The sequence below is a fragment of the Phycodurus eques genome, chromosome 20, assembly GCF_024500275.1.
Source record: "Phycodurus eques isolate BA_2022a chromosome 20, UOR_Pequ_1.1, whole genome shotgun sequence".
Taxonomy (NCBI): domain Eukaryota; kingdom Metazoa; phylum Chordata; class Actinopteri; order Syngnathiformes; family Syngnathidae; genus Phycodurus; species Phycodurus eques.
Genome location: NC_084544.1, coordinates 1703023 through 1725281, shown reverse-complemented (window position 1 = coordinate 1725281; position 22259 = coordinate 1703023). Strand labels below are relative to the sequence as shown.

The window sequence follows — 22259 nt, the reverse complement described above, 5'->3', positions numbered from 1 at the left end:
TACAACATACACACGTTTTTCCCTACTGAATCTCCCCCATGTAGAGTCGTTTATCACTGCCAGCAGAGAGGCACTGTTGAGACAAAACCAGCAGACAGAAGCAAGGTTAGCGGCAAAAACGCTATTTGCGAGGGTTAGGGACCAAGACCCACAGCGAGTAGCAAAGATTCGCATACACAAGACACCGCCACCCTATTTTTGAAAAATTCCCTAGATTAATAGTTTAAACCACTTTAAACTCATTTTCCATTAGCCTTGGTGTAAAAGGTTTGAGCAGCACCGTTCTAAGAAACCTTCGCGAACAGGTGCGCTCACGATCGGCCGAGGGCTGACCGCGGCCTCAAACGTCGGCCGGCGGCAACGCGACTTACCGACGGGCTCCTCGGGGTGAAAGACGACCTCGTTGACGGAGCCGGCGTGGCCCGGCAGCTTGTAGAGGATGCGGCGGGACGTGGTGTCCCAAATGTAGACAAATCTAAAACCACAATTGGGCAAATGTTTTAGTGCTCTCTTTTGAGGACTTTTCCGATTTCCCAGCAGCCTCGAACGCAGCATTACTGTTACAGTGTGTGTATGTGCGTGCGTGCGTGCGTGCCACCTGTCAGCTGATCCCGCAGCTATTTTGCTGCCGTCAGTGGACCACGAGCACCTCAGCAGATTCTGGAAGAAAACAATATGCGGCGTTGGCTATTTTGTCAACAAAAAACTAAATATGGAGATGTACTACGTTAGCTTTTCACATTAGCCGACGATGGAGTGTATTGACAAGTTTTGTGTTTTTTTCGTTTTTTTTTTACAGACAAACAACTTTCCGATCTTTTACGAATGTGGCGGTTGTGCATTTGAGCCCATCCGTTAATGGCGTGATGACCAATTACCTTTTCAAAGTTGTGTACGTTGCCCTGGAAAATCTTCACACATCTTTCCTTGGGCGCGAAGGGTCGAACGTCCCAAATACGCACTACAGGCATACATAAACTTTCAAAAAACGGCCTGAAAAGAGATTTTTTTTGTTTTGCTCTTTTTATTAACGTACACAAAAAAAAAAAAAAAAAAACAGCTTACCAGTGTTGTCCATGGAGTTGGAGAGCAGGTAGGATCCCTCCGAGCTGAGACTGAGTCCGGTGACGGAGTCGCCGTGCCCGTGCATGTTGTACATCAGCTTGTTCTGCCTCAGGTCCCACACCTGCAACACGCAAGTACAGGAACAGGTATGGCCGGGCGACGCTGCCTTAAAATTAGGGCTGCACGTATTGAATATTTATCCCATCCATTCATCGGGTTAAAAAAAAATATTTTTCATGACTAAACACTATGACATGTACAGTACTTGTAAAGTGCAGATAATATTTTTATCCACTTGGACTTGGCATCCTCACGGCCTACTGTAGTATCTGTAACCGTGTGTGTACGGCTTTAAAAGGTGAGCCCTGGCCTGGTGAGTGACGTGGGCGTCGGTGAACGCGAGAGTGTCTCGTTGGCTCTGGCTGTTCACTGGCCGAGCCGCAGAATGTGCTTATTGCGTGTTTGTTTTCTTACCGTTGGTTCAATCAAGCAATTAAAGGCAACGTACAAAAGGTCAACGTGTCTTTGGCGACGTTCAGCGCAATTGACATGCTAATTGCTTTCCACCGGGCTCATGTGAAAAGCATTTGGATCATAGTATGTCTATTTCTTGGAAAAAATAGTTTCAAGCGACCAAGATGCTCAGTCGGCAACACTAATTTTGCTTTTGTCGAGTAAACAAAAACAAAATAAAATGGATGAAATCTTCAAGATTTTCATAGCGATATTGACTGTTTCAACAGCAGTTCTTGTTTTTGTCTGTTTCTTTACCAATAACAATTGTTACCTTGATGTCGTTGTCGATGCCTCCGGACAGAATCTGGTCGCTGGTGTCGTTGAAGGTGACGGCCAGCACCTGGTAGGTGTTCTGGAAGGTGTGGACGGCGCCTTTCTTGCGCACGTCCCACAGCTGCAACACATGTTCGTTCATTTGTATCGTGGGGAGTTTTTCAAGAAATGAGACGTTGCCTGGCCAATTGTTTTGGTCTTAAATTGCGAGCAAAAGTTGGAGTTCTGCATGAAGTTGAAACATAAAACAAAGACAATTACATGTGTATTAAACCAAACCATAAAACTGTCTTCCCCGCCCCCAAAAAAAAAGAAAAAAAATTGTAAATAGATTTGCAGGTGTCCACTGCACTGTAGAGTGCTTTTCTCTCATTGAAATATGGATTAGAAATGATGTTTTTTGGCACTGCTGTAGTTCTAATTCCATGTCGCACCGCCTCACCTTGACGGTCCCGTCGTCGCTACCGGTGCACACGAGCTGGGGTCCCCTGCGGGCCGGGTAGCAGGTGTTGACGAAGGAGGTGTGGCCCTTCAGACGCTTGACCCGCTCGCCCGTCTCGCTGTCCCACACGCCCACCGTCTTGTCCGTGCTCGCAGACAACAGCAGGCTGAACGGAGAGCGAGAGAGAGAGAGAGATGGAGGAAAAAAAAAAAAAAGCACCTTTTAAATCAATCTGTTTTTTTTTAGCGAGATAAACAGTGTATCTTCACATTTAATGAAGATGTTCAAATGAGGGTTTCAAGACAATCTAAAGGTTTTGAGGCATAGTTAGCGTTTCAAGTTTGGGTTTGAAATGAACGTTTCAGCAGGGTTGGGGTTTGAAGTTAGGGTGTTAAATTCAGGGTGATGGTTTTCGAGCCAAGTCTTTGGGTTTCAAAGTTGGTGAGCTTCGTGACCTTCCATCTGTGTTGTAGTGCAGCTCCATCACGGCCCCACTGTGACCCTTCAGCGTGGCAAAGTTGTCACAGTCGCCGTACACGTTCCACATCACTAGAGCACACATACACAGTTAATATCGTCCTCATACAGTCACGTCTTCAAGCGGTTTGCTGCTCACTCACAAATGAGCCTATCAAAGCCGGACGAGGCCAGGGTGGCTCCGTTGGGGTGAAACCTGCAGCAGTAGACCTCGCCCTCGTGGCCCGACATCAGCATGATGGGGGCCTGCAGGCTGGAGGTCCTTGGAGGCCCCTAAACGAGTCCAAGCACATCTTTACATATTTAATATTGGCAACGAATAACTACTCATTTGCATCGTTAAGTTGCACAAATGAACACCTCTGCTTTTACCATAAGTAACCTCCCATGCAACTGCCTACACTATATTTGGAAGTATTTATTTATGTATTTTTTAGAGAGAGGTCTCAGAAAACTCAATCCAGTACCCCGGCCATGAGCTGCTGAGACTGGGCCGCCGCCACCAGCTCCGTCCGGGGTCTCTTCATGGTGGAGGCGGGCACAACCGCCATGTCCGCCATTCTCTTCTTGGGCTCAATCATGCCTGCTTCTTCGACAAAACCGGCAAAAAAGTGTGAAATTCCGTTGTTTTAGAAGTACAAAACGAATGTATGACCGTCTTTTCACGGAGGAACATCGAGCGCTACGCTATCAGGGAAGAACAGAAGGAAGTACTTCCTCGAGTTCGAGTAGACTGATTGGTCGAGATTTTCAGCAGCTACGATGATTGGCTAAACGGATTGTTGTTGACTGCGGTTAAACCGGAACTGGTACTGAAGCTAGTAATGACGTTCTCTGATAGGTCGGACGACAGGCGATGACGATTGGCCATGGCGTCGAACGATGTACCGCATGTCTAGCAATGAATAAATCAGCATTATATTTAAAGACTTGTACAAACAGGATACATAATATAAGGAAAATAACAATATAAAAATAGAGCGATAAACCGATAGCAGCATAGGAAATTTTCGAGATTTACACCGGCTACGGTGATTGCTCAAAAGACAAGGTGAAGCGGATGTATAGCTAGCTATCGGTTGTGATTGGTCAAAAATAAATCAAGTACCTCGATGATTGGCTTACACTGCTTGTCGTCAGTCTGCTTTCACCGGAAGTGAAACCGGAGCTAGCGTTTCGCTAACACAAAGCGTGAGTGTTTTTAGTGATATTGTACCTCGTTTGCGCTATATCTGTATGCTTTACGGGCTTTAAACCGTATTTTATTATCATTTAAGGTATTTTCACTTGTATTTAAATGGGGTTAATCTCGATGTTTAGCCAGTCGAGTGAATGCTTGAATCGTGTTGACGTTAGCCTGACGTTAAAGTGGGATTCCTGACCACAATTTTCTCAATCGATTATCCATATTATCGACATAGGTAGAAAGTCCGAGATGTCTGACAGTGACGGACCGCCACCGGAACCCGCAGGACTGGAAGGTCTGCCGCCACTCTACAGCATTTCCAAGGGGGAAGTGGTCTCCGTGCAGAATTATGGCGCTTTTGTCCGCCTGCCAGGCTACAAAAAGGAAGGTGAATGAGATGAGGCGAAGTGATGATTTCATGCAACACATTCCTTATTCCAAAGATTTGAGCTATTGAAACTTTTCAAGAATGGTGCAGACGTCGAGGAAAGGACTGACGATGCATTCAGGACTGCTGGGAAGTAGAAGATGTCCCGAAGGCACGGCGAAAGCCAAAATTTAAGACAAACTGGAGTTTCTTCCTTGATGTTGTTGACAAACTGTATGTACATTCAGGTCTGGTACACGTAAGTGAGATGTCAGCCACGCGTATCGAGAGCGCTGCAGAAATTGTCGACGTGGGAGAGAAAGTGTGGATTAAAGTCATTGGGAGAGAGGTAATCACACACACACACACACACACACACACACACACAATAATTGTGTAACGTTTGAGTTACTTTTTTCTCCGAGCCACCATGAGCCAATTTGTGGTGGCCCTGTTGATGACGGTTTTCTTCTCAGATAAATGGCGAAAAGATCAAGCTGTCCTTCTCCATGAAAGCTGTCAATCAGGGAACCGGCCGAGACTTGGACCCCAACAACGTTATGGCAGAGTATGTCGCTCTCATATTTATGATGCCGTATCATACGCGCGCGCGTGTGTGTTAAACATGTCGGCGCGCGTGTGCAGGCAGGACGCGAGGCGGCGGAGGCAGTTCCGAGACCACACGGGCAACAGGATCACGCTCGAGGCCGTACTCAACACCACCTGCGCGAAATGTGGCTGCAAAGGTGACCTTAAAAAAGTTTGGGAGTTTTCACTTTGAAATCACCCTCGTAACGAAAACGGCTTTTCCTTTTTAGGCCACTTTACAAAAGACTGCTTCTCGGCACCCGGCTTGCAGTACGCGCTTGTGCCGGAAGAGGGCGACGAAGAGCCACCGGAGCGGCAACAGCAGCAGACATCTGCCGCTGCGCCACAGAAGGACAAAGACAAGAAGAAGAAGAAAAAGAAGGTACAGGGAACCCCCGCCAAGTCGCCATTTAGTCCTTGCGAACGCACCCAAGCTCCTTGAGAAGTAGGGTGGTAAACTTCTCAAGATGATGCAGCGAAAGGTCTATTGGCAGTTGGGGACGTTAACAGCTGATCAGCTTGTAAACGTAAGATCCAATAAGGAAGGAGTTTTTTGCTCTCTTTTTTTGAACAAGAAAAACGGCACTCAATAGTATCGTGCCATTCATTCATTCATCTTCCGTTCCGCTGGTCCTCGCGTGGGCCGCGGGCGTGCTGGACCGTATCCCAGCTACCTCCGGGCGACAGGCGTGCTACACCCTGAACTGGTCGCCAGCCAATCGCGAATAACATTTTTGCATTCATTTAGACGATAGTGCTTTGCTCCCCTCTTGTGACATCTACAAGCAATCATAAACCTTTTTTAGGGGGTCAGTCAGTTACGCAGCGATTTTCACTATTTGCGGTAAGGACTCTGTCGCTGCGCTGTAACAACAAAAGTGATGAATGTAAACATGAGCCTTTTTTTTTTTTTTTTTTTACCCGCCAGGAGAAGAAGACGAAGAAGAAGAGGAAGCGCGAGAGGAAGGAGTCGGACAGCGACGGCAGCGGCAGCGACGGCGGCGAGTGCAAACCCAAGAGGCGATGTCACGAGCGAGACGACGACAACAAGCACAAGAAGAAACACAAGAAACACAAATCGCACAAGCACAGCTGAGACGCACGCTCTCTAAACGGCGGCCACAGCGGTGAGGACTGCTTTTTTGTTTGAAGTTTAGGAGTATTTTTTTTTTTTTTTTACCATTTTTATTTGTTTGTTGTGTTGCTGACTACCTAACCTTCAGGTTCTAAAACGTTTGGCTTCATTTCCTGGAATTTAAACCTGACCTAAAACCAAAAGTATCCATAACATTTTCACCGAGAGGTCTGGGAACTTTTGTTTCCGGTACCTTCAGTTACGTAGACTAAAAGGTCCCCGGAAGTGAAAGTAGCTTTAGCCACATTTCCAACCTAAAGTTCCAGGAACTTCAGGTTCTGGGAATATTTGGTTCCAAGGACTAAAAGCAAATTTCTGTAAATCTAGGATTGTCTGGGGCTAAAAGGTCCCCAGAACCAAAGTTATCCATTGCATTTCCACCGAAACGAAATTCTGATTCTGGGTACTTTGTAGTCCGAGGACCTTTTAGTCCCTGGAACATAAAGCAACCATTTCATGACCACCTTAAATTGCGGGATTGAGAGGTTCTGGGTATTTTTTTCTTGGTTCCGGGGACTAAAAGGCTCCGACATTTTTGTGCAGTTTTATTTCTCCCTGGTTCTCTAGAACCAAAAGTACCCATAGTAGTTCCACTTAAAGTTTCGGGAACTTCTGGTTCTGGTACGTTGCAGTCCGACTTTAAGTCCCTGCAAACAAATGTCCCTGGAACTGAAAGTACCCATTGCATATCAACCTAAAGACTAAAGAACTTCTGGTCTTTAGCCACATTTCCAAATATTAAAAAAGTTCAGGAAACTTCTGGTTCTGAGTATTTATTGGGATCCTGGGACTAAAACCCCCCCAAAGTTTCTGTGAACTTTTGGTTCTTCTGGGCTAAAGTACCCATTGCACCCACAGTGAGATTATATTAAGTTTTAAGTTAGATTTTATGTTTGTTTTATGATTTTTATGTTGCTGACAAGACAAAACACACACATCCTCCATTTTGTTATCTGGCCACTTGTAACCAGATAGCTGGAAGCAATATGGCGGGAAGTGAACGCCCCGCCTCCCATGAATAGAAATCCTCATCTCGTTTTACAATTCTCTGCTTTCTGATGTTTGGGGACAGTAAAAAAAAAAAAAAAAACACACACAGAGGAAAGCAGTAAAGGCACAAACAGGAAGTGTAGTGTGGCCAAAAGCCACGTTTCCTCTGTGTTTTGACTGGGGTCTCTTTTGAATTCAACTATTTGGAGGTTAAACCAGGGCAAAAAAAAAAGACTATTCTCCTCTTGTCAGTTTAAAAGAAGGGGGGGGAAAAAAGATCATTTCCAGATGTTGCAGAGTACGTTTGCAAAGATGCGTTTAAAAACTCTTTGTTTGTGGCTTGTTTGAGGGGGGGGGGAGAAAAAAATAGCCCGTTGGGACGTGTAAGAAGAATTTGGAGCAGTGCAGTTGACATAATCTGACAACTCATGACAAAAAAATTGTCGCAGCGGCAGCTCGTATCTTGAAAAGTTGAGGTAGCAGTCTGCAGCAATGAGCTTTCTGGCATTTTTCTTGCTTGCTGTGTCCTGCGCAAAAATGAGGACAAAGACGTGTGGGAATAAATCTTCGAGAGTGGAAGAACATCAGAAGCATAGCGCGCACTCAGTAAAGGCAGCAAATGAGCTCGTAAGCATTTTTGGGGCTCCAAAGCGGCATCCAGAGTGTCTAGCTGCGATAAAAGGAGGAAAAGGAATGGAATGGCGCTTGCGTTCATTCGCGTTGAGCGAGTTGGCCTTCCCCTCCTGACAGGCAGGAAGTGGAATTCCCAGAATGTCAATTACGGATGCGTGTCGGTGTGGCAAACCCTCGCTCGTTGCGGGGAATAAGCAACAAAAGTCACGCGGGATACGTGCGTGTTTTTGATTCCCGATAGCATAGTATGCCGTGATTGCCGACATGTAATAAGTTGCTATAATAACAAGAAATAAAAAGTGTATGGCCTGTCGTCGTACCTGTGATAAAGTGCTTCCTGCTTCTGGATGTGAAATGTTCATCATTTCTTTCTTTATTTTTGTTATATGTTGTTATATATACACTTGCATTCAAGTCAGAGAAATGTTTTTTTTTGTTTTTTTTTTGTTAACTGTAAAACCAAGCTTGCGTTTAAAAAAAAAAAGAATAATAATATTTTCATATGTACTACTGTATTTGACTTTGTAATTTAAATTCTATTGTTGCTACATTTCCATTTTTATTCATTGCAAAAACGTTTTTCAATGTATTTAGTCTTTGAAAGCAAGTTGTTAACATAACACACATTGAGGCAACACGAGCAATTTTCATTTTATTTCTTCAATTTTACCCTCAAATTTCTATTGCACCTCTCAAGGGACAAAATGAGCCTTAATTCACGCATTTTTGTATTTTCCAAATTTTCTTCATAGTTTGACGCCATCTGGCTCTTTTTTTCAAAATAGAAAAGGAAAAATATTTTATTTCTTAATGTTTTATAGAAATACATTATCTTAATGTTTTACGTGTTCTTTTTAATTCAATTTAATTTCAATTTTAAAATATGTTTACTAATTGTTAGCATTCACAGAAATATAAATGTATAAATTATCATTTTCATGATTTTATTTCACTACTTCAGTGGCTTTTTGTATTTTTTCAAAATTAAAATGTAAAAATATTTTCTTTTGATTTCACTTTAATTTCAATTTTAAAATGAGCTTTTTTTTGTAACATAGACATAAAGTGTTTCTTAATTTTATTCCTTCATTAATTTGACCTTATGTTTGCTATATTTTTAGTTCCTTTTTTCGTTTTCATCTTCAGATTTATTTTTGATGCACATCTAGTTTCCTTCCAGAAACAACCGCCGCAGCAGGCCGCCGAAGGTGTACTTAATAAAGTGGCCGGCGCCGGCGAGTCTCACCTTCCGTCTAGTTGGCGACGCGCGGCGGCCACGTGACGCCCAACCCCCCCCCCCCCCCCCCCACCCGCCCCCCAGTGTGGATGAGAATGATCGAGTGCAGCGGCACCTGCGATTGTTGCCTTCACCTTGCCCGGCAGGACGCACGCAGGAGCTGCCGGGTGGTTATTTATAGGATGGAAAGTGCGGTCACGCTCTTCGGATCACTTCAGAGGCGTCCGCCAAATTCCTTTGTGGCCACGACTCTGCGCTCTCCTTTATGTATGCAAAAGTGCAAACGTGATGTCACTGTGCAAATAAAACGCGTGACTTTTGGGAGTTTATTATCCCAACATGAAAAATCGACATTTCAAGATGCAGTTTGTGTTTTTCTTTTCAGGAACTGACTTACTTGGCGATGCAAACTTTTCTTTAGCGATTCAGCGTTTCTGAGAAGGACGCCTCGGAGATTCGCGTGCCTGCTCCGGACGCCGACTCTTGGGAAATTCACGGCGTTCTCGGAGATGCGCGCTTTTGGAGTTGCCGGCTTTTGTTCGGACAGCGACTTGGCGATAGATGTGCTTTTCACTGGGAAGGCAGGCGAGCGGACTTGGGGGAGCACGTTTTCCTCGGGACGGCAACTTGGGGGTGCAGGTCCCGGCTTTTGGAGATGCGTGCTTTTGTTTTAATGTTGACTTGCGGGTACCCAAAGACTTGGGAGATACGTGTTGTGAAGGAATGGTTTTGGAGAACATGGACATTTAGAAAAAACAGTTTTTAGCAAGAACGTTGCTATTTTGTATTGCTATTGTGACCGTAAGTTAAAGATGACTTTTATGACACTTGTGCTGTTAGGCTCACGATGTTCTTTTAAGAAGCGACTTTTTCTCAAGACGTTGACTTGGAGATGGTTGTTTTTTGTTGCAGCTGCTGACTTTTGTTTGGAGGAGCATTTTGAAGTTACGTTAGTTTCTCTCACGACGCACGCTTATCCTTAGACGGCAACTTACAGTTGCGCGTTTTCCTTCAGACCGCAACTTGACCGTATTTGGAGGCACATGCTTTTCTTCGCTTACTTTTGGACTGCCACGTTTTTGGGGGCGGCGATATGAAGAAGAAGAATCACCACCACCTTTATCGTCGCGTCCTCTACATTTTATCCATCACAGTGAACACTCACACTTGTTCGTGGAACACACCGGAGGAGCACTGCAGTTCGGGGACACCGCGGCCGTGAGTCCGGGGGATGTTGCCGGATGGTCCGTTCGGGGTCTCGAACCTCGGTGGCGGGCGATGATCTTAACCACCGGGTGGCGTTTCTAGCGACTTGCAGATGCGTGTTTTTTACGTATTTTTGTGCGGCTGTCGGAGTTGCGTGTTTTTAACTGAAGATCAATATCAAAGAAATCACAATTTCACATATTTGGCCTCAATTTGGGATATTTTTATTACTTCCCAATGTTTCAATGAACATTTACAGGTTTTAAAGTGGACTTCATGCGTCACAATTCCAAACAAAGGGAAAACAACATAAAATGGGGATACTCCAACGGAAAACAACAAGAATTCATTGGAATATTTTCCATGTTTTTAACAGTAGAGGTCGTCAAAAGGGGGGACGGGATGGGACGGGGGGTCCACAGGCAGTGTAAACGATACTAACCCTCCAATTCATGAGAGAAATGCCAGTTGACACTTTGAGGTCTGGGGTCTCTTTTGTTTTTGGGTGGTGTTCACGCCGCCCTCTCGTAGCAGCGCGTGCAAACGACGTCGTTCATCGTCAGCGTCTGTTTCCGAGACAGAAAGAGAGACAGCGTTTCAGAAAAACAAACCCTCTGTTTGGTTTTGTTCGGGGGGGGCACCGACCAGCGTGAGGGCGTTGCCGTCGACTTGGCGCACCAGGCGGGTCTCCTTGCCGCCCCACCGCTGGATGTGCACCATCTTGCCGTCGTCTATTGTCACCACCGACTGCAATCGACAGTTGCACGTGTACAAGCGCTCCCAACAGAAATGCTCAGGAAAATCAGCCAAGTGTTTTTTGCATCATTTTGCATGACGGTTGTTTCAATGTATTTTATTTGAGCATTTAATGACTCCCCGCCAGCCTCAAAATAGTCAAATCAAGTTCACCTTCAATCACACTCGAGCTTTTGACCTTGGAAATATTCATGGGAAGTATTCAAGATTTCAAGACGGGAAAGATTTCATCCATTTTTTTTTTCTGTTCTGTTTATTTGATTTGGGAAAAAAAAATGTATACAAATTTATTTGTACATTTTCTGATTTCTTTGTTTCAAACTTGCATTTATCAGCTATTTAAAAAAAAATTGGTAGACAAATTTGTGTTTTGTTTTTATTTATTTTTTTCAATGTGGCTTGTAAACGTTTGTTGATTTGATTTTGTTTACATTTGCCAAATAAGAAATATGAATATTGAATTCAGTTTTTAAACTTTGTTTATGTTTCCATTTCAATTTTTTTGTAAAAAAAATTCGTGTATCAAATTTTCTGCTTTAACTGTTATAAATTATATTTAAGAATATTGGTTACATTTTCTACAGTTTAGTTTGCAATATATTTAAAAAAAACCGTAAATAAGTTATTTATGATTGTAAATGTATTATTCTAAATAAGAAATGTAGCTCTTAAAAACATTCACATTTTGTTTTTTAAATGTCATTTTTTTTACCGTTTAATTTCCTCTCTTCAAATTTACCTCCACATTTATTTTCATTGAGTAATTTTTTTTCAGGCGCCACGTTTCAACGAATACATTAACAATGAAAAATGAACAAGTTTAAAAAAAAAAAGTTCTGTTTTTTTTTTTTAAACCTTTTTTAATGAAATGTTAGGAATATTAACTTTTACATTGCTATTTAAAATGGTTGTATTTTCATTTTTCCACAAAATGTATTTCATCTCCCATCTTCTAATAAAAAAATGTACGATATACTTTTTTTTGCGGAAGCCCCCGAAAAAGAAGTTGACCAAATTTGGGCGTCGGTTTCCAGCCGCCACTGACGACATACAGTACATAATAACGACGATACGATTGCGGATGTTAGGAGAACGGGGGCGGGCTGGGCCCACCTTGACGTTCCTGCTGTCGGCGGTGGTCTCGTCGAACTCCTCGCCCAGCTTGAAGGAGAGCTCCGTGTTCTTGATGGTGCTCTGCGTCTTGACCGTCACCGTGTCGCCGTCCACCGAGATGATGGTGGTGGGCTTGGTCAGGTTGCCCAGCTTGCGGGTGGCGAAGCCCACGTCTGCGGGACGCGGGAGACCGGTGCGTTTAGGCGGCGTGGGAGAACGGAGGCTTCTTGTTGTTACTGTCATTCATGCAGTGACTTGTGTTTTGCTTGCAGCCTGTTCTGCAGGCTCTTGACTAATCGGTGAACGCGGATGGCTCGTTGATCAAGAGGTTGAAAGGCCGCCGGTTGCCGCGGTGATGGGAGCAGACGTGTCGATTGTAAAAGGCCCCCGGGGTCACCGCTTGTAAATAGTTCAACGCCCCGCCCCCAATACACACACGACCTCCAAAAGCCTGCAAAAGGTTAGTGCTGCCGTGTGACACACACTGGCCACAATGTACATATAATATATTGTCAACAATATTAGGTAGAGTTTTTTTTTGTTTTGTTTTTTTTTTACTTTAAAAAAAAAACAAAAATTCATTTCATGCATGGTACTATATTTTACAAAGTTTCATTTTTTTTTAACGTTTTAAAAATATTTGTTACTTTTTTGGGTGAGTATTTCTGACATTTGTTTTTGTAAATGAATAAAAATTTTAAAAAGTTTGTTATTGATGTTTTCTTTTATTTTTATTTGTTTTCACTTTTTCAATGTTTTTTCGTTTTTAGATATTTTAAACATTTCATTTTATTTTGAATAAAAGCAATAGCATACATATATTTTTAAATAAAACTAGTTTTGTCTGCAAACTTTGCATTCTGATTATTATTCCAGCTGATTTTTTTAATGTAAAAAACTAACTTACATTTTATTTAATTTTTGAAAACAAAACTTTTAAACATTTTCTAACATTCTTCTGAACAAAAACAATTTTTTTTTAAATCCCCATTTTATTGAATTTGAATCGCGATCATCACCGTATTGCAATCGTGAGCATTTGAATAACGCGAGCGCATGTAAACCCACTGTAAATATGAATTGTCTGTTTTGATTGTGGCCCCAATTCCATCAGCAGTAAAGGCAGCTGTTGCATTGGTGTCCCTAATCAACTGTCTCGCGATGTCCTATTTTGAATTTTTCTCTCTCAGCAGCGTTTTTCAAATGCGAGGCCGCCTTCTTTCGTCAACAACAATGGTTGCCTTTCAAATGGAAGTGTGAATAAGTGTGTGACCGGTTCCTGACCCGTCCCTCACATCGGGCTGCGTTCACAGGGCGCCGCCGCACCACATTCGAGCCATGTGCTCGCTAACCCCGCCCAGGCCCCCCCAGCCCCCATCTCCCTCCATGTTTTCCACTCTCAGTCCACATTTTCCATCTTTGAAGCCATCCCGTTTGTCCATTGAATGAATGCAAACACACGGGCAGCATGTGCACACACGCACGCACACAAAAGAGACTCACCGAGTTGCTTCATGTAATCGTCAAAGTTCTCGCTGCTTTTCAGGTTCCAGGTGCCCACGAAAGCCTCGGCCATGATGTCTGCAGAAAGGTGGAGGAATGAGGAGAGTGTGTGAAAGGGTGGGTGTGTGTGTGTGTGTGAGAGAGCGAGAGAGAGAGAGAGAGAGAGAGAGAAAGAAGGCAGACTGCAGAAGGAGGAGGAGGAGAAGGAAGTGCCGCGTTCCTACTGGCTGGCTTGGCACCGGCTGTTGTGATGTCATCGGGCGGTGCGAGAGGCGCCTGCGAAAGGGGAAGCGAGGAGGACGGCCGGGGTGAGTGGATGTGCTGCGTTCATCCCCGGCGAGCACAACGCTCGCTGTCACGCGGGCGATGCAGTCGAAGAGTTCTTGGGAGGAAGAATGCGGTCGCAGGTTGCGCCATCGTCCCAATTGCTCACTGAGGGGGGGGGGGGGGGGGATACGGACTGTTGACAAGAATACAGTGCATGTAAAAAGTCTACACACCCCTGTTCAAATGCAAGGTTTTTGTGCTATAAACAAATCAGACCCATCCCCCCCCTCTCAATCGTCCACGTGGGGGGTGGGGGATACACTCCCAAGCCTGTTTTGATGCCCGGGGCCATCCCCCTGTCTGCCCCACCCCCCTTTGCACGCCACTGGTTGGCGCACGGTAGTGCCTCTGATGTTGTCGTAGGCTTGCACGTGGGAGTGCTGGGTCGCATCGAAAGGTCACGAGGTATGTAGGAAGGCCAGACGGCGGTTTAGAACACTGTCGGGGAGTCCATTTGAATTTCAGCATTGCAATTCCGAAAGGGAAACTCTAATTATGTAGATTGATTCAATACAAGAAAACACTTTTCAGAAGGCCAAGTCCAACCTCATTTCCATATTAAAATCTTGAGCGATGTTTTGTGTGTAACATTCAAATTTCTTGGAGATCCTAAACTAAAATCATCAGCATAATAAAATAGTTTACTCTGTGGAGTGAATCTAGGATTTTTTGGTATTTCATCTACAGAAATACTGAAGACTGAATTGGTAGGGAGGGTGGAATCTCAGTAGGGAAGCTCGTTACTGTCGGTAGGTAGTTAGGTTGGCGGTGGGAAGACGTCATGTGACCTTCCCTGGTAAAACCTGATACTGAAAACTTGGCACAACCTCCCAAATGTTACGCTGGCATGCGTGGGCGCGTGCGTGTCGTGTCGGCTCCTGCTCGATAGCAAATGATGCGTTCACAGGCATCCGTCAGTCCGCCTGTTTTCCAACAATTAGCGCGCAACTAACTGTTGATATTATGTTACAACTTTTGCCCACATAATAATAACGACTTTATTCTTCCAACAAACATTTTTTATGCTCCTAAATGACTTAACTGACGTTTTTTGTTCTTGCAGAATTGCGAATTTTCAATCATTTAGGCCCACGTAGAATGAAAAAGTGACCCCAAAAAAAGTCTGGCGTGAACATTGTCACCTCACACTACATGTTATACACGCACGCACACGTCGCCCCGCCGCCCTTGACCCGCAACGGCCCGTCCGCACTCCTGCGCGCGTGTTTGACGTAAACAGGTGTGAGGCGCACACGCGGGAAAAAGTCAAGCGGGTGACGGGGTGAAAGGTAACGATCATAAAAGATTGCCCTACCGCGCATCCAAACGTGCCTGAGCTTATCGTGACGTTCGAGTGCGTGTGCGCGCGTGTCGGAGAGCGTTTGACCTCCTGCAATGATAGAAGGACGTGCGGCGCGGGACTTTCGGAGCCGGGAGATTCCCACTGAGCCTCCGCGAAGATGTTGACTTGGCGCCACACGCGCACACAAAACTGCATCCGAGCTCGATCGATCGAACGAAGCGTAATCAAGTGAGGAATGCTGCTGTGGCCTCCAGGTTTTTGCGCGTGCGTTCTGTTCGCGATACTGGCCTTTTGTCAAGTTGGCCGTTTTCTGAATGAGCTGCAGCTGTTTAATGCTCTTTTTAGGGAGTCCAGTCAGAAGACCATTACAATAGTCAAGTCTACTTGAGATAAAAGCAGGTTCATAGACTATAAAATGTTATTTTGAACCCCATCAGTAGCTAATTTGAATACTAAGATACGCTTCTTGCTACCACCTGCGTAAAGTGTTTTGAGTAGCAGAGCGTCACGCTAATGTTGTAATACCAGGCATTGCCTGAGGAGGTGATAGCGAACCATCGCAACACTCAGTCCGACCTCAAATGCATCACGAGAAAAAGAACCTGGGGGCAAAAATTGACATTTTGGTGCATTTTTACGGGAGTTGAGAGATTGACATGTTAATTTTGATGCCAAAGTATTTGATGAAGATGAATTCTATCAAAATAATTTCCCTACCCTCCGTACATGTTTTTTAAATTTTTTATTTTATTTTTTTTTAAAGGGGAGAGGAAATTGCTCAAAACATTTTAGGACACTTCTTATATTATCCTGCTAATCCCCGTTTAACGTACATTTTTAGGAGCGATCGGAGAGTTGGGACTTGTTTCGGTGCTATTGCCCCCTCTGTTGGTCAAACGACAATACTGCAACCAACAAAGTCGCCTCCCATCGACTCGAAAACACGAGTTTATGTTCATGTAGATTAAATGTTGAAGCGTCATTTTCAACCAAATATCACAGCAAAATATTTATAATTTATGAAAATATAAAACAGACGTAGACTTACATAACTGAGTTCTTTACAACATACTTAAGTATTTAAGTTACGGTTGGGTGATCAAAGGACAGGATATAGATCCGGGAGAAAAAGAAAAGGTTTGCTAATGCGATGTTAACCGTCTCCCTGGAGACGGAAGGGTTTAATTTAAAAATATTTAAAAAAGACTATAGCAGTATACTATAGCTTTGTATAGCAAAAACTTGTTTTTATGTCCTGTCAGTGAGTAACAACCCAGAAAACTGCTCAACAACAACAAAACCTGTTTGCGTATTGTTATTATTGTAAAGAATTAAAATTTCATTCCAAAGGGGTGAAAGGTTTTGTTGACGCTCTTGATATGAGACCAAAGTGAAATGTTACACTTCCGGAATGTAATTTCAAAATAAAAGACACATGCTTGCCTGGAGCGCCGTAAAACACAAAAATAGGTCGCAATTGGATTCTTCTTCGATTATTTAGGGAGGTTCTTGTGATTAGCGCGATAGTCGAATGTATTGTGACCGCGCGACAATTTTAGTGTCTTGAATATCTTACTTTGAACAATCAACGTATTGTACTTGTTGCTCCAAGCTTTCCAACCTGACAAATCACCACGGCAACCGCGTCACGCCGGCCCTTGTCACACTCGGCTTGGAAGGGCGTGACGTCAGCGACTTGCTTTCAATCGGAACTTGCTGCTCACTTGCTTTGTTTTACGCTCTTGTTGTGCTCAGAAATGGCATCGCCGACGAAGGCTCGCTTCGGCTGCGACGCGGCAAGGAAATGGAGAGCGACGGGTAAGTGTTCGTTAATTCCACATTACAAGTCTGCGGTTTGAGTTGAGTTTTCGTCGGCACGTGTGAGCGGGTGCCATATATGGGCATAAGGAAACGAGCGGTTTTTCTCGACAGCGGGCACACTTGGGGGCGTCTTCTGATGTCGTTGTCGTGCATCCACAAGCAACTCTCACACACACGCACGCGCACCTTGTGTTGCCCAGAAAGTGAAAGCTGTTGCGTGTCCTCCCATGTTCATGAATCATGCAGACATCCAGCTGGAGTCTCGGAAGGTTTTGTTCCTAAGAAAGCCTAAATAATTGATCGTGGGTCTGCATGAAGTCTCTTCACTGGCACCGCTTGCACTCCATGTCATAGAAAGAAAAACAAAAACAACTCTCAGAAAGACTTTCTTGTTGAGGATGAGGAGCGAGTGTTGTGTTACGAGCGTGTTGTGACAAGTGTGTGTGTGTGTGTGTGTGTTAATGACGCTGATCTCATCGCGACAAGATTGAGGTGGGCAGGGGGTCTGCCATTTTGTTTTCAAGCGCCCATTTTAGGGCCGTGTTGAGCATTTGTGAGGTGCCCCCTTGAATTTCAGCCCCCGGAGCCAGTTTCACTCAGGGACATGAACTTTGGTACAAGTGTCTTATGACGAGGATGGACGCAGAAAAAGTCTCAAGAAGCCATGCCTAAAAAGAAACAGGAGGGTCTGCCATTTTGGTTTCAGGCAGCCATTTTCTCCATTTTCAGGGGTGCGTCAACATCTGGCAAACCCCACAAAAGTTCTTATCGTGCATTTTCCTTCTCGTTTTAGCAGCCCCCGGCCCGTCTTCGAAGCGTACCTGCGCCGCCGTGCCCCCTGTGCCCCCGCCCCCCTGGCACGCTCGCCCTCGCCACCGCCCGGGGCAGAGCCGAGCCGCCGGCCCTCACCTGCCGTTCTTCCACGGGCGCCACGCGGAGGAGAGCGCCGAGCGCCCCCACCTGGTCACCGTCGTGCGGCCCGGTCAGAACGCGCCACGGAAGGTGACTCACCTCACCTTCTTTTGTCTTAGGTGAAGCAGCATATGGCTCATTAGATTGGAATGCCCCGTTCCGAGTAGACCTACTCTTCACGGAGGTTAAGGAGCGATTCCCGACACCATTTATGATCCAAACTCATTTGACAACATTATTCTCCGAAATAAAATGACTTCCAGATGATTTGATTTCAAAGAAAATACTCTCTGTAACTTCCACTAACAACCCAGGCTAATCTTAGCTCCACGCCCACATAAAAAGCTTGTCTCTCAGTCGACTCAGTTGAAGTGTATCACTTCAACGTACTTCCTTGACACCAATTCGTAGGAGGACAGCGCTACTGGCATCTTAGGGTTAATCCAGACCAGGTGAACTCCTAAATAGTCACCTGCTAGTGTGCGCTGTGTCGCTGTCCCGTGTCCCTTCGCCTATTTGTGATTTGCTACTCGCAAATTCACCTTTTCACAGATTTTTCCCTCGTTCGCCCCAAACATTTGCGCCCTCGCTGTTTCCGTGCTCTTTCTCCAATTGCCACAAGATGGCAACGAAGCACTTTCGAATACAAACGTGGGAGTTTGGCGCCATCTTGTGGCACATCCATTGGAGTGAGGAACTAAGTTTAGCATGGGTTGTTAGTGGAAAGATTTTTAAAAATTCCATTTTTAAAGGGTAACGTATGATGAGTTCGAAATGATTCGAAACACTTTATTCATTTTCTCCAAGGTGACAGTGCTTTTGAACCGCAGGGGCGTGGTCTCCTTCGATCAGCTCCTATCGGACGTCTCGGAAGCGCTCGGGTTCCCTCGTTGGCACAGATCGCGAGTGACCCGCCTCTACAGCGCCTTCGCCCGAGAGGTCGGACTCCCGTTCGTACAATCGACACCGGGAGTCCTAACGAGCGTTCGTCTTTATCGACCGCAGGTGAAGAGCGTTGGCGACTTCTTCCGCGGCGACACGGCCCTCCTGGCGCTGGGCAAAGCTCGCCCGCAGCTGAGCGGCCTGCAGGAGGCGCTGGAGGAGCTGTTCCCCGACCAGTCCCGCTACCGGACCGAGGCGCTGCTGGTCTGGGAGAAGAAGCTCCGAGCGGCGCCGGATAAGGCCGCCAAGGCGGACAGCGGCTACGGCGAGGGGGCGGACGACAAGGACGCCGCGGAAGAGCGACCGCCGCCCGAGACGGAGGAGCCGAGGAAGGGGACGGCCGGGAAAGTCGCTCGCCTTCCGAACCGTCTCCAGAAGCTCCGGGTGAGGGGCGCGGTCTGCGAGGAAACGCCGCCTCCCGTCGGCCGATTCCAACGGGAGCGAGAGAGGGGCTCGGTTCCTCTCTGTGAAAACTGCTTGTCGAGCCCGCAGTGGATCGACCCGCTCTCGGGAAGAACCCCGCTGCCCCCCGTGTGCCGGAAGCAAACGGGAAGCTCAACACAAGGTTTGAAGAGTTGGACTTTGCATTTCAGTTTGACATGTTTTCTTTTTCACGTTATTCTGTTCCGCCACGATTTTACACATCCCAAAAATGTCCCCATTCGGACATTTTCCACAATAAAATTGGACATGTTGCACACCTCCTTCCACATTTCTTGACCAATACAAACCGTTCCAAATTCAAACTGTTCAGCTCATTGGGGACATAATGGGAACCACATTTCCACAAGCGAAAAGATATTTTTGCACGTTTACAACCTACTTTCCTATTTGTCAGGCTGGAAGAGTCGTCCCGAGATGTGGAGCGACTGCTCGGGGCCTCCGTCGGAGGGCAGCGAGGTCTCCGAGGCCGACGTGGCTCGCCTCTACGACGTGGGGCGCCTCCTGGGGGACGGCAACTTCGCGGTGGTGCGCGAGTGCCGGCGCCGCGCCGACGGCCGGACGCTGGCCGTCAAGATGGTGGAGCGCTCGCGGCTGCTGGGCCGTGAGCACGTGCTGCAGAACGAGCTGAGCCTGCTGGCCAGCCTGCGGCACCCGCGCGTGGTCAGGCTGCTGGCGCACCACCGCACGCCCGCCACGGCCTACCTTGTCATGGAGCTGGCCCGCGGCGGCGACCTCTTCGATGCCGTCAGCCGGCGCGGAAGCTTCGGCGAGGACGAGGCCGCGCTGATGGCGGCCGACGTGAGCGAGGCGCTCGAGTACATCCACCGCAGGAGCGTCGTCCACCGGGACGTCAAACCCGAAAACCTGCTGGTCGGTCGGCAAAAACATCCGTGGATAGTTCTCAGAATACCACGTCTGATTTCAAAAACGAGTCTGTCCCATTCAAAATACATTTTTATGAAGCATTGCTATGAAAAACATACAAAAATATGTGGTTTCAAATCAAAAAGTGTTTTAACATTGGAAAACTCCCAAAATGCGGACATACAGTAAATGCGTTTTGTTGGTCAAACAACAACTGGAGTTATTGTCTAATGGGAAACACATATTTCAACATTTTACAAGTTTGTATCTGGGGGAAAAAAAACAAAAAACGATTTTTGTGTTCTGATCACAAACGTTTGAGATGTTTTTTTTCTTGGATTGTGAAGATACTTCTAAACAGAAACTGCATGTCGTTGCTGTCCAAATAACTAAACCTGTACGTAAAGAAAACCAACTGAAATGTTTTGTGTTTCTGACTTTAAAAAAAAGAATATCACAAAATGTTGGCGATACATGCTTTCTATTGGACAGCGACTCTCTCGGGAAAAACAAATTGTCATTGTCCAATGGCACATTTATCCAAACAACAATTAACTAATGTTTTTTTTTGGGTTTCAAACAAAAAAAAGGAACAAAATTGAAGAATCTCCACATTTTTTACTTTTATTCCCAAAAATATCTTGGTGTTTCGGATAAAAAAGATAAAAAGTTCCAAAACGTTAAAGGACCATGAAAACATACATCTTCAAAATGATTTCTTTCAAAAAAAATGATGTCAGAGAAAATAGTACTTGCGCAAGCTAACGTGACCCTCTGCTCCTTCCCAGATCGTTCACGCAGTTCCCGGCATGACCAGACTGAAGCTGGCCGACTTCGGCCTCGCCACAGGTCGTGAGCGAGCCCGTCTTCACCATCTGCGGCACGCCCACCTACGTCGCGCCCGAGATCCTGTCCGAGACAGGTTAGCGCTGCACCGAAAGCCTTCCGCGAGCATTTCTACGTAACGCCATTGACGTAACCCGACAGGATACGGCCTGGAGGTGGACATGTGGGCGCTGGGGGTCATTCTCTACATCCTACTGTGCGGCTTCGCCCCTTTTCGAAGTCGGCATCGGGACCAGGAGGAGCTTTTTGAGATCATCAAACAGGGGCAACTGCACTTCCTGCCCCCCTATTGGGACGCCATCTCAGAAGGTAGGCTCGTGGAACGTGCGCAATTTGGAGTCTGACTAACCTTTTCTGGAAAAAGACAAATACAGTAGAGGAAGCTCATCTACTTAAATAGACATAAACAGTCATTCTTTAGCTTACCACTAGAGGGAGCCCACGTACCACTACGCAGAAGAAAAGTTCAATACAATTGAACCGTACTTATTTTGCTGTTGTTCAGACGCCAAAGGCCTGGTCTCGGGCCTCCTCCGCTCCGACCCGGTCGTCAGGATGACGGCAGAGCAGACGCTGCAGCATCCCTGGCTGACGGCCATGGCGGCCAGCTGCCAGCAGAAGGCGCTGGAGAGCCAACGCGAGACCTGGAAGGAGGAACAACCGCCCAGACCAGCACCGCTACACAGAGAGAAGGTCCAGAAGGCACCGGGAGAAGACCCAGAAACTGGAAGGGCCGAAAGCAAGGAGCAGGCTTCAGACCCGACGAGTTGAGACACTCGAACGGGCTGAAACGAGCCAACGATCGAAACAACTAATTGGTTTACAATAGATATGTCAAAAACTTTCTAGTTCAGTGAAGCTAACGTGCATGTCTGTGGAATGTGGAAGGACGAAAACCAATCGTCAGTGGGAGAGTGGATGTTGCCGACATTGCAGATCAATGTCGTTGCCCCTCGAAAGGCCATCGTCAACGGGTGGGGGGCGGTTGCCGATTTAAGTTTTTGCCCCTGGAAAACCGATTGTCAACGGTCGGTAGTGATCGAAATTTTATCAGAAATTTTTACATGATGATTGCCCTCGCGCGAGGGCAATCATCATGTAGGTGTGGGGGGGGGGGGGGGGGGGGATCGGGGTCTGCCGCCCGTCGTTCTGGACCATTTACAGATTGCTCATTCTTTATTTCAGCCTGAAAAATAAAAAGCATCCGCAGAACTGTATGTCCAAATTTATTTTATGACTTTTGCAAAAAGTCAATTTTTGTTTAAAAATAAATAAATCCAGTCTTTTTGCAAATTCCACCTGATTTTAGATAA

At 45.9% G+C, this 22259-nt stretch overlaps 4 protein-coding genes across 8 annotated transcripts; 2 read left to right on the top strand and 2 right to left on the bottom strand.

The window, feature by feature from the left end:
* Window positions 1-242: 242 nt before the first annotated feature.
* On the bottom strand, window positions 243-3473 carry snrnp40 (small nuclear ribonucleoprotein 40 (U5)). The gene is made up of 9 exons (XM_061664789.1): window positions 3241-3473; window positions 2917-3046; window positions 2752-2845; window positions 2297-2462; window positions 1853-1975; window positions 1066-1186; window positions 879-961; window positions 599-660; window positions 243-475 (listed from the first exon to the last, which is right to left on the bottom strand). Exons 1-9 carry the CDS (start codon window positions 3352-3354, stop codon window positions 250-252), a joined length of 1119 nt encoding a protein of 372 aa, XP_061520773.1. The 5' UTR covers window positions 3355-3473; the 3' UTR covers window positions 243-249.
* Window positions 3474-3790: 317 nt separating this feature from the next.
* zcchc17 (zinc finger, CCHC domain containing 17) lies at window positions 3791-12461 on the top strand. 5 transcript variants are annotated; one of them, XR_009767311.1, is made up of 9 exons: window positions 3792-3964; window positions 4195-4347; window positions 4575-4675; window positions 4803-4894; window positions 4972-5072; window positions 5145-5296; window positions 5843-6041; window positions 11960-12177; window positions 12257-12461. XR_009767311.1 is itself a non-coding variant. In XM_061665417.1 (7 exons), the coding sequence occupies exons 2-7, from the start codon at window positions 4209-4211 to the stop codon at window positions 6008-6010; spliced, it is 753 nt and encodes a 250-aa protein (XP_061521401.1). In that variant the 5' UTR covers window positions 3791-3964; window positions 4199-4208; the 3' UTR covers window positions 6011-8087. The 5 variants fall into 5 exon arrangements, 4 of the variants coding, with proteins under 4 accessions (XP_061521401.1, XP_061521399.1, XP_061521402.1 ...); XM_061665417.1 differs by lacking the exons at window positions 11960-12177; window positions 12257-12461 and having other exon boundaries at window positions 3791-3964; window positions 4199-4347; window positions 5843-8087; XM_061665415.1 differs by lacking the exons at window positions 11960-12177; window positions 12257-12461 and having other exon boundaries at window positions 3793-3964; window positions 5843-8087.
* On the bottom strand, window positions 10321-13659 carry fabp3 (fatty acid binding protein 3, muscle and heart). The gene is made up of 4 exons (XM_061665420.1): window positions 13488-13659; window positions 11985-12157; window positions 10761-10862; window positions 10321-10681 (listed from the first exon to the last, which is right to left on the bottom strand). Exons 1-4 carry the CDS (start codon window positions 13558-13560, stop codon window positions 10628-10630), a joined length of 402 nt encoding a protein of 133 aa, XP_061521404.1. The 5' UTR covers window positions 13561-13659; the 3' UTR covers window positions 10321-10627.
* On the top strand, window positions 13430-21997 carry dclk3 (doublecortin-like kinase 3). Its single transcript, XM_061665410.1, is given in 10 exon segments — window positions 13430-13795; window positions 16873-16935; window positions 17732-17940; window positions 18658-18789; window positions 18856-19357; window positions 19631-20106; window positions 20889-20945; window positions 20947-21022; window positions 21088-21255; window positions 21452-21997. Coding segments are annotated over 10 exon segments (2007 nt in total). The 5' UTR covers window positions 13430-13737; the 3' UTR covers window positions 21718-21997.
* Window positions 21998-22259: the final 262 nt, after the last annotated feature.

Bases quoted from the DNA above. Each gene is read 5' to 3' on its own strand.
- snrnp40 (XM_061664789.1), bottom strand. From the start codon at position 3,354: ATGATTGAGCCCAAGAAGAGAATGGCGGACATGGCGGTTGTGCCCGCC. The intron at 2,463-2,751 runs GTCACGAAGCTC...CTCTCCGTTCAG, and splicing joins CACTACAACACAGATGGAAG to CCTGCTGTTGTCTGCGAGCA. The intron at 1,976-2,296 runs GTGAGGCGGTGC...CATGTGTTGCAG, and splicing joins GCGACGACGGGACCGTCAAG to CTGTGGGACGTGCGCAAGAA.
- zcchc17 (XM_061665417.1), top strand. From the start codon at position 4,209: ATGTCTGACAGTGACGGACCGCCACCGGAACCCGCAGGACTGGAAGGT. The intron at 4,676-4,802 runs GTAATCACACAC...TTTTCTTCTCAG, and splicing joins TTAAAGTCATTGGGAGAGAG to ATAAATGGCGAAAAGATCAA. The intron at 5,073-5,144 runs GTGACCTTAAAA...TTTCCTTTTTAG, and splicing joins CGCGAAATGTGGCTGCAAAG to GCCACTTTACAAAAGACTGC.
- fabp3 (XM_061665420.1), bottom strand. From the start codon at position 13,560: ATGGCCGAGGCTTTCGTGGGCACCTGGAACCTGAAAAGCAGCGAGAAC. The intron at 12,158-13,487 runs GTGAGTCTCTTT...CGCGTCCCGCAG, and splicing joins CGATTACATGAAGCAACTCG to ACGTGGGCTTCGCCACCCGC. The intron at 10,863-11,984 runs GTGGGCCCAGCC...TGTCGATTGCAG, and splicing joins CCGACAGCAGGAACGTCAAG to TCGGTGGTGACAATAGACGA.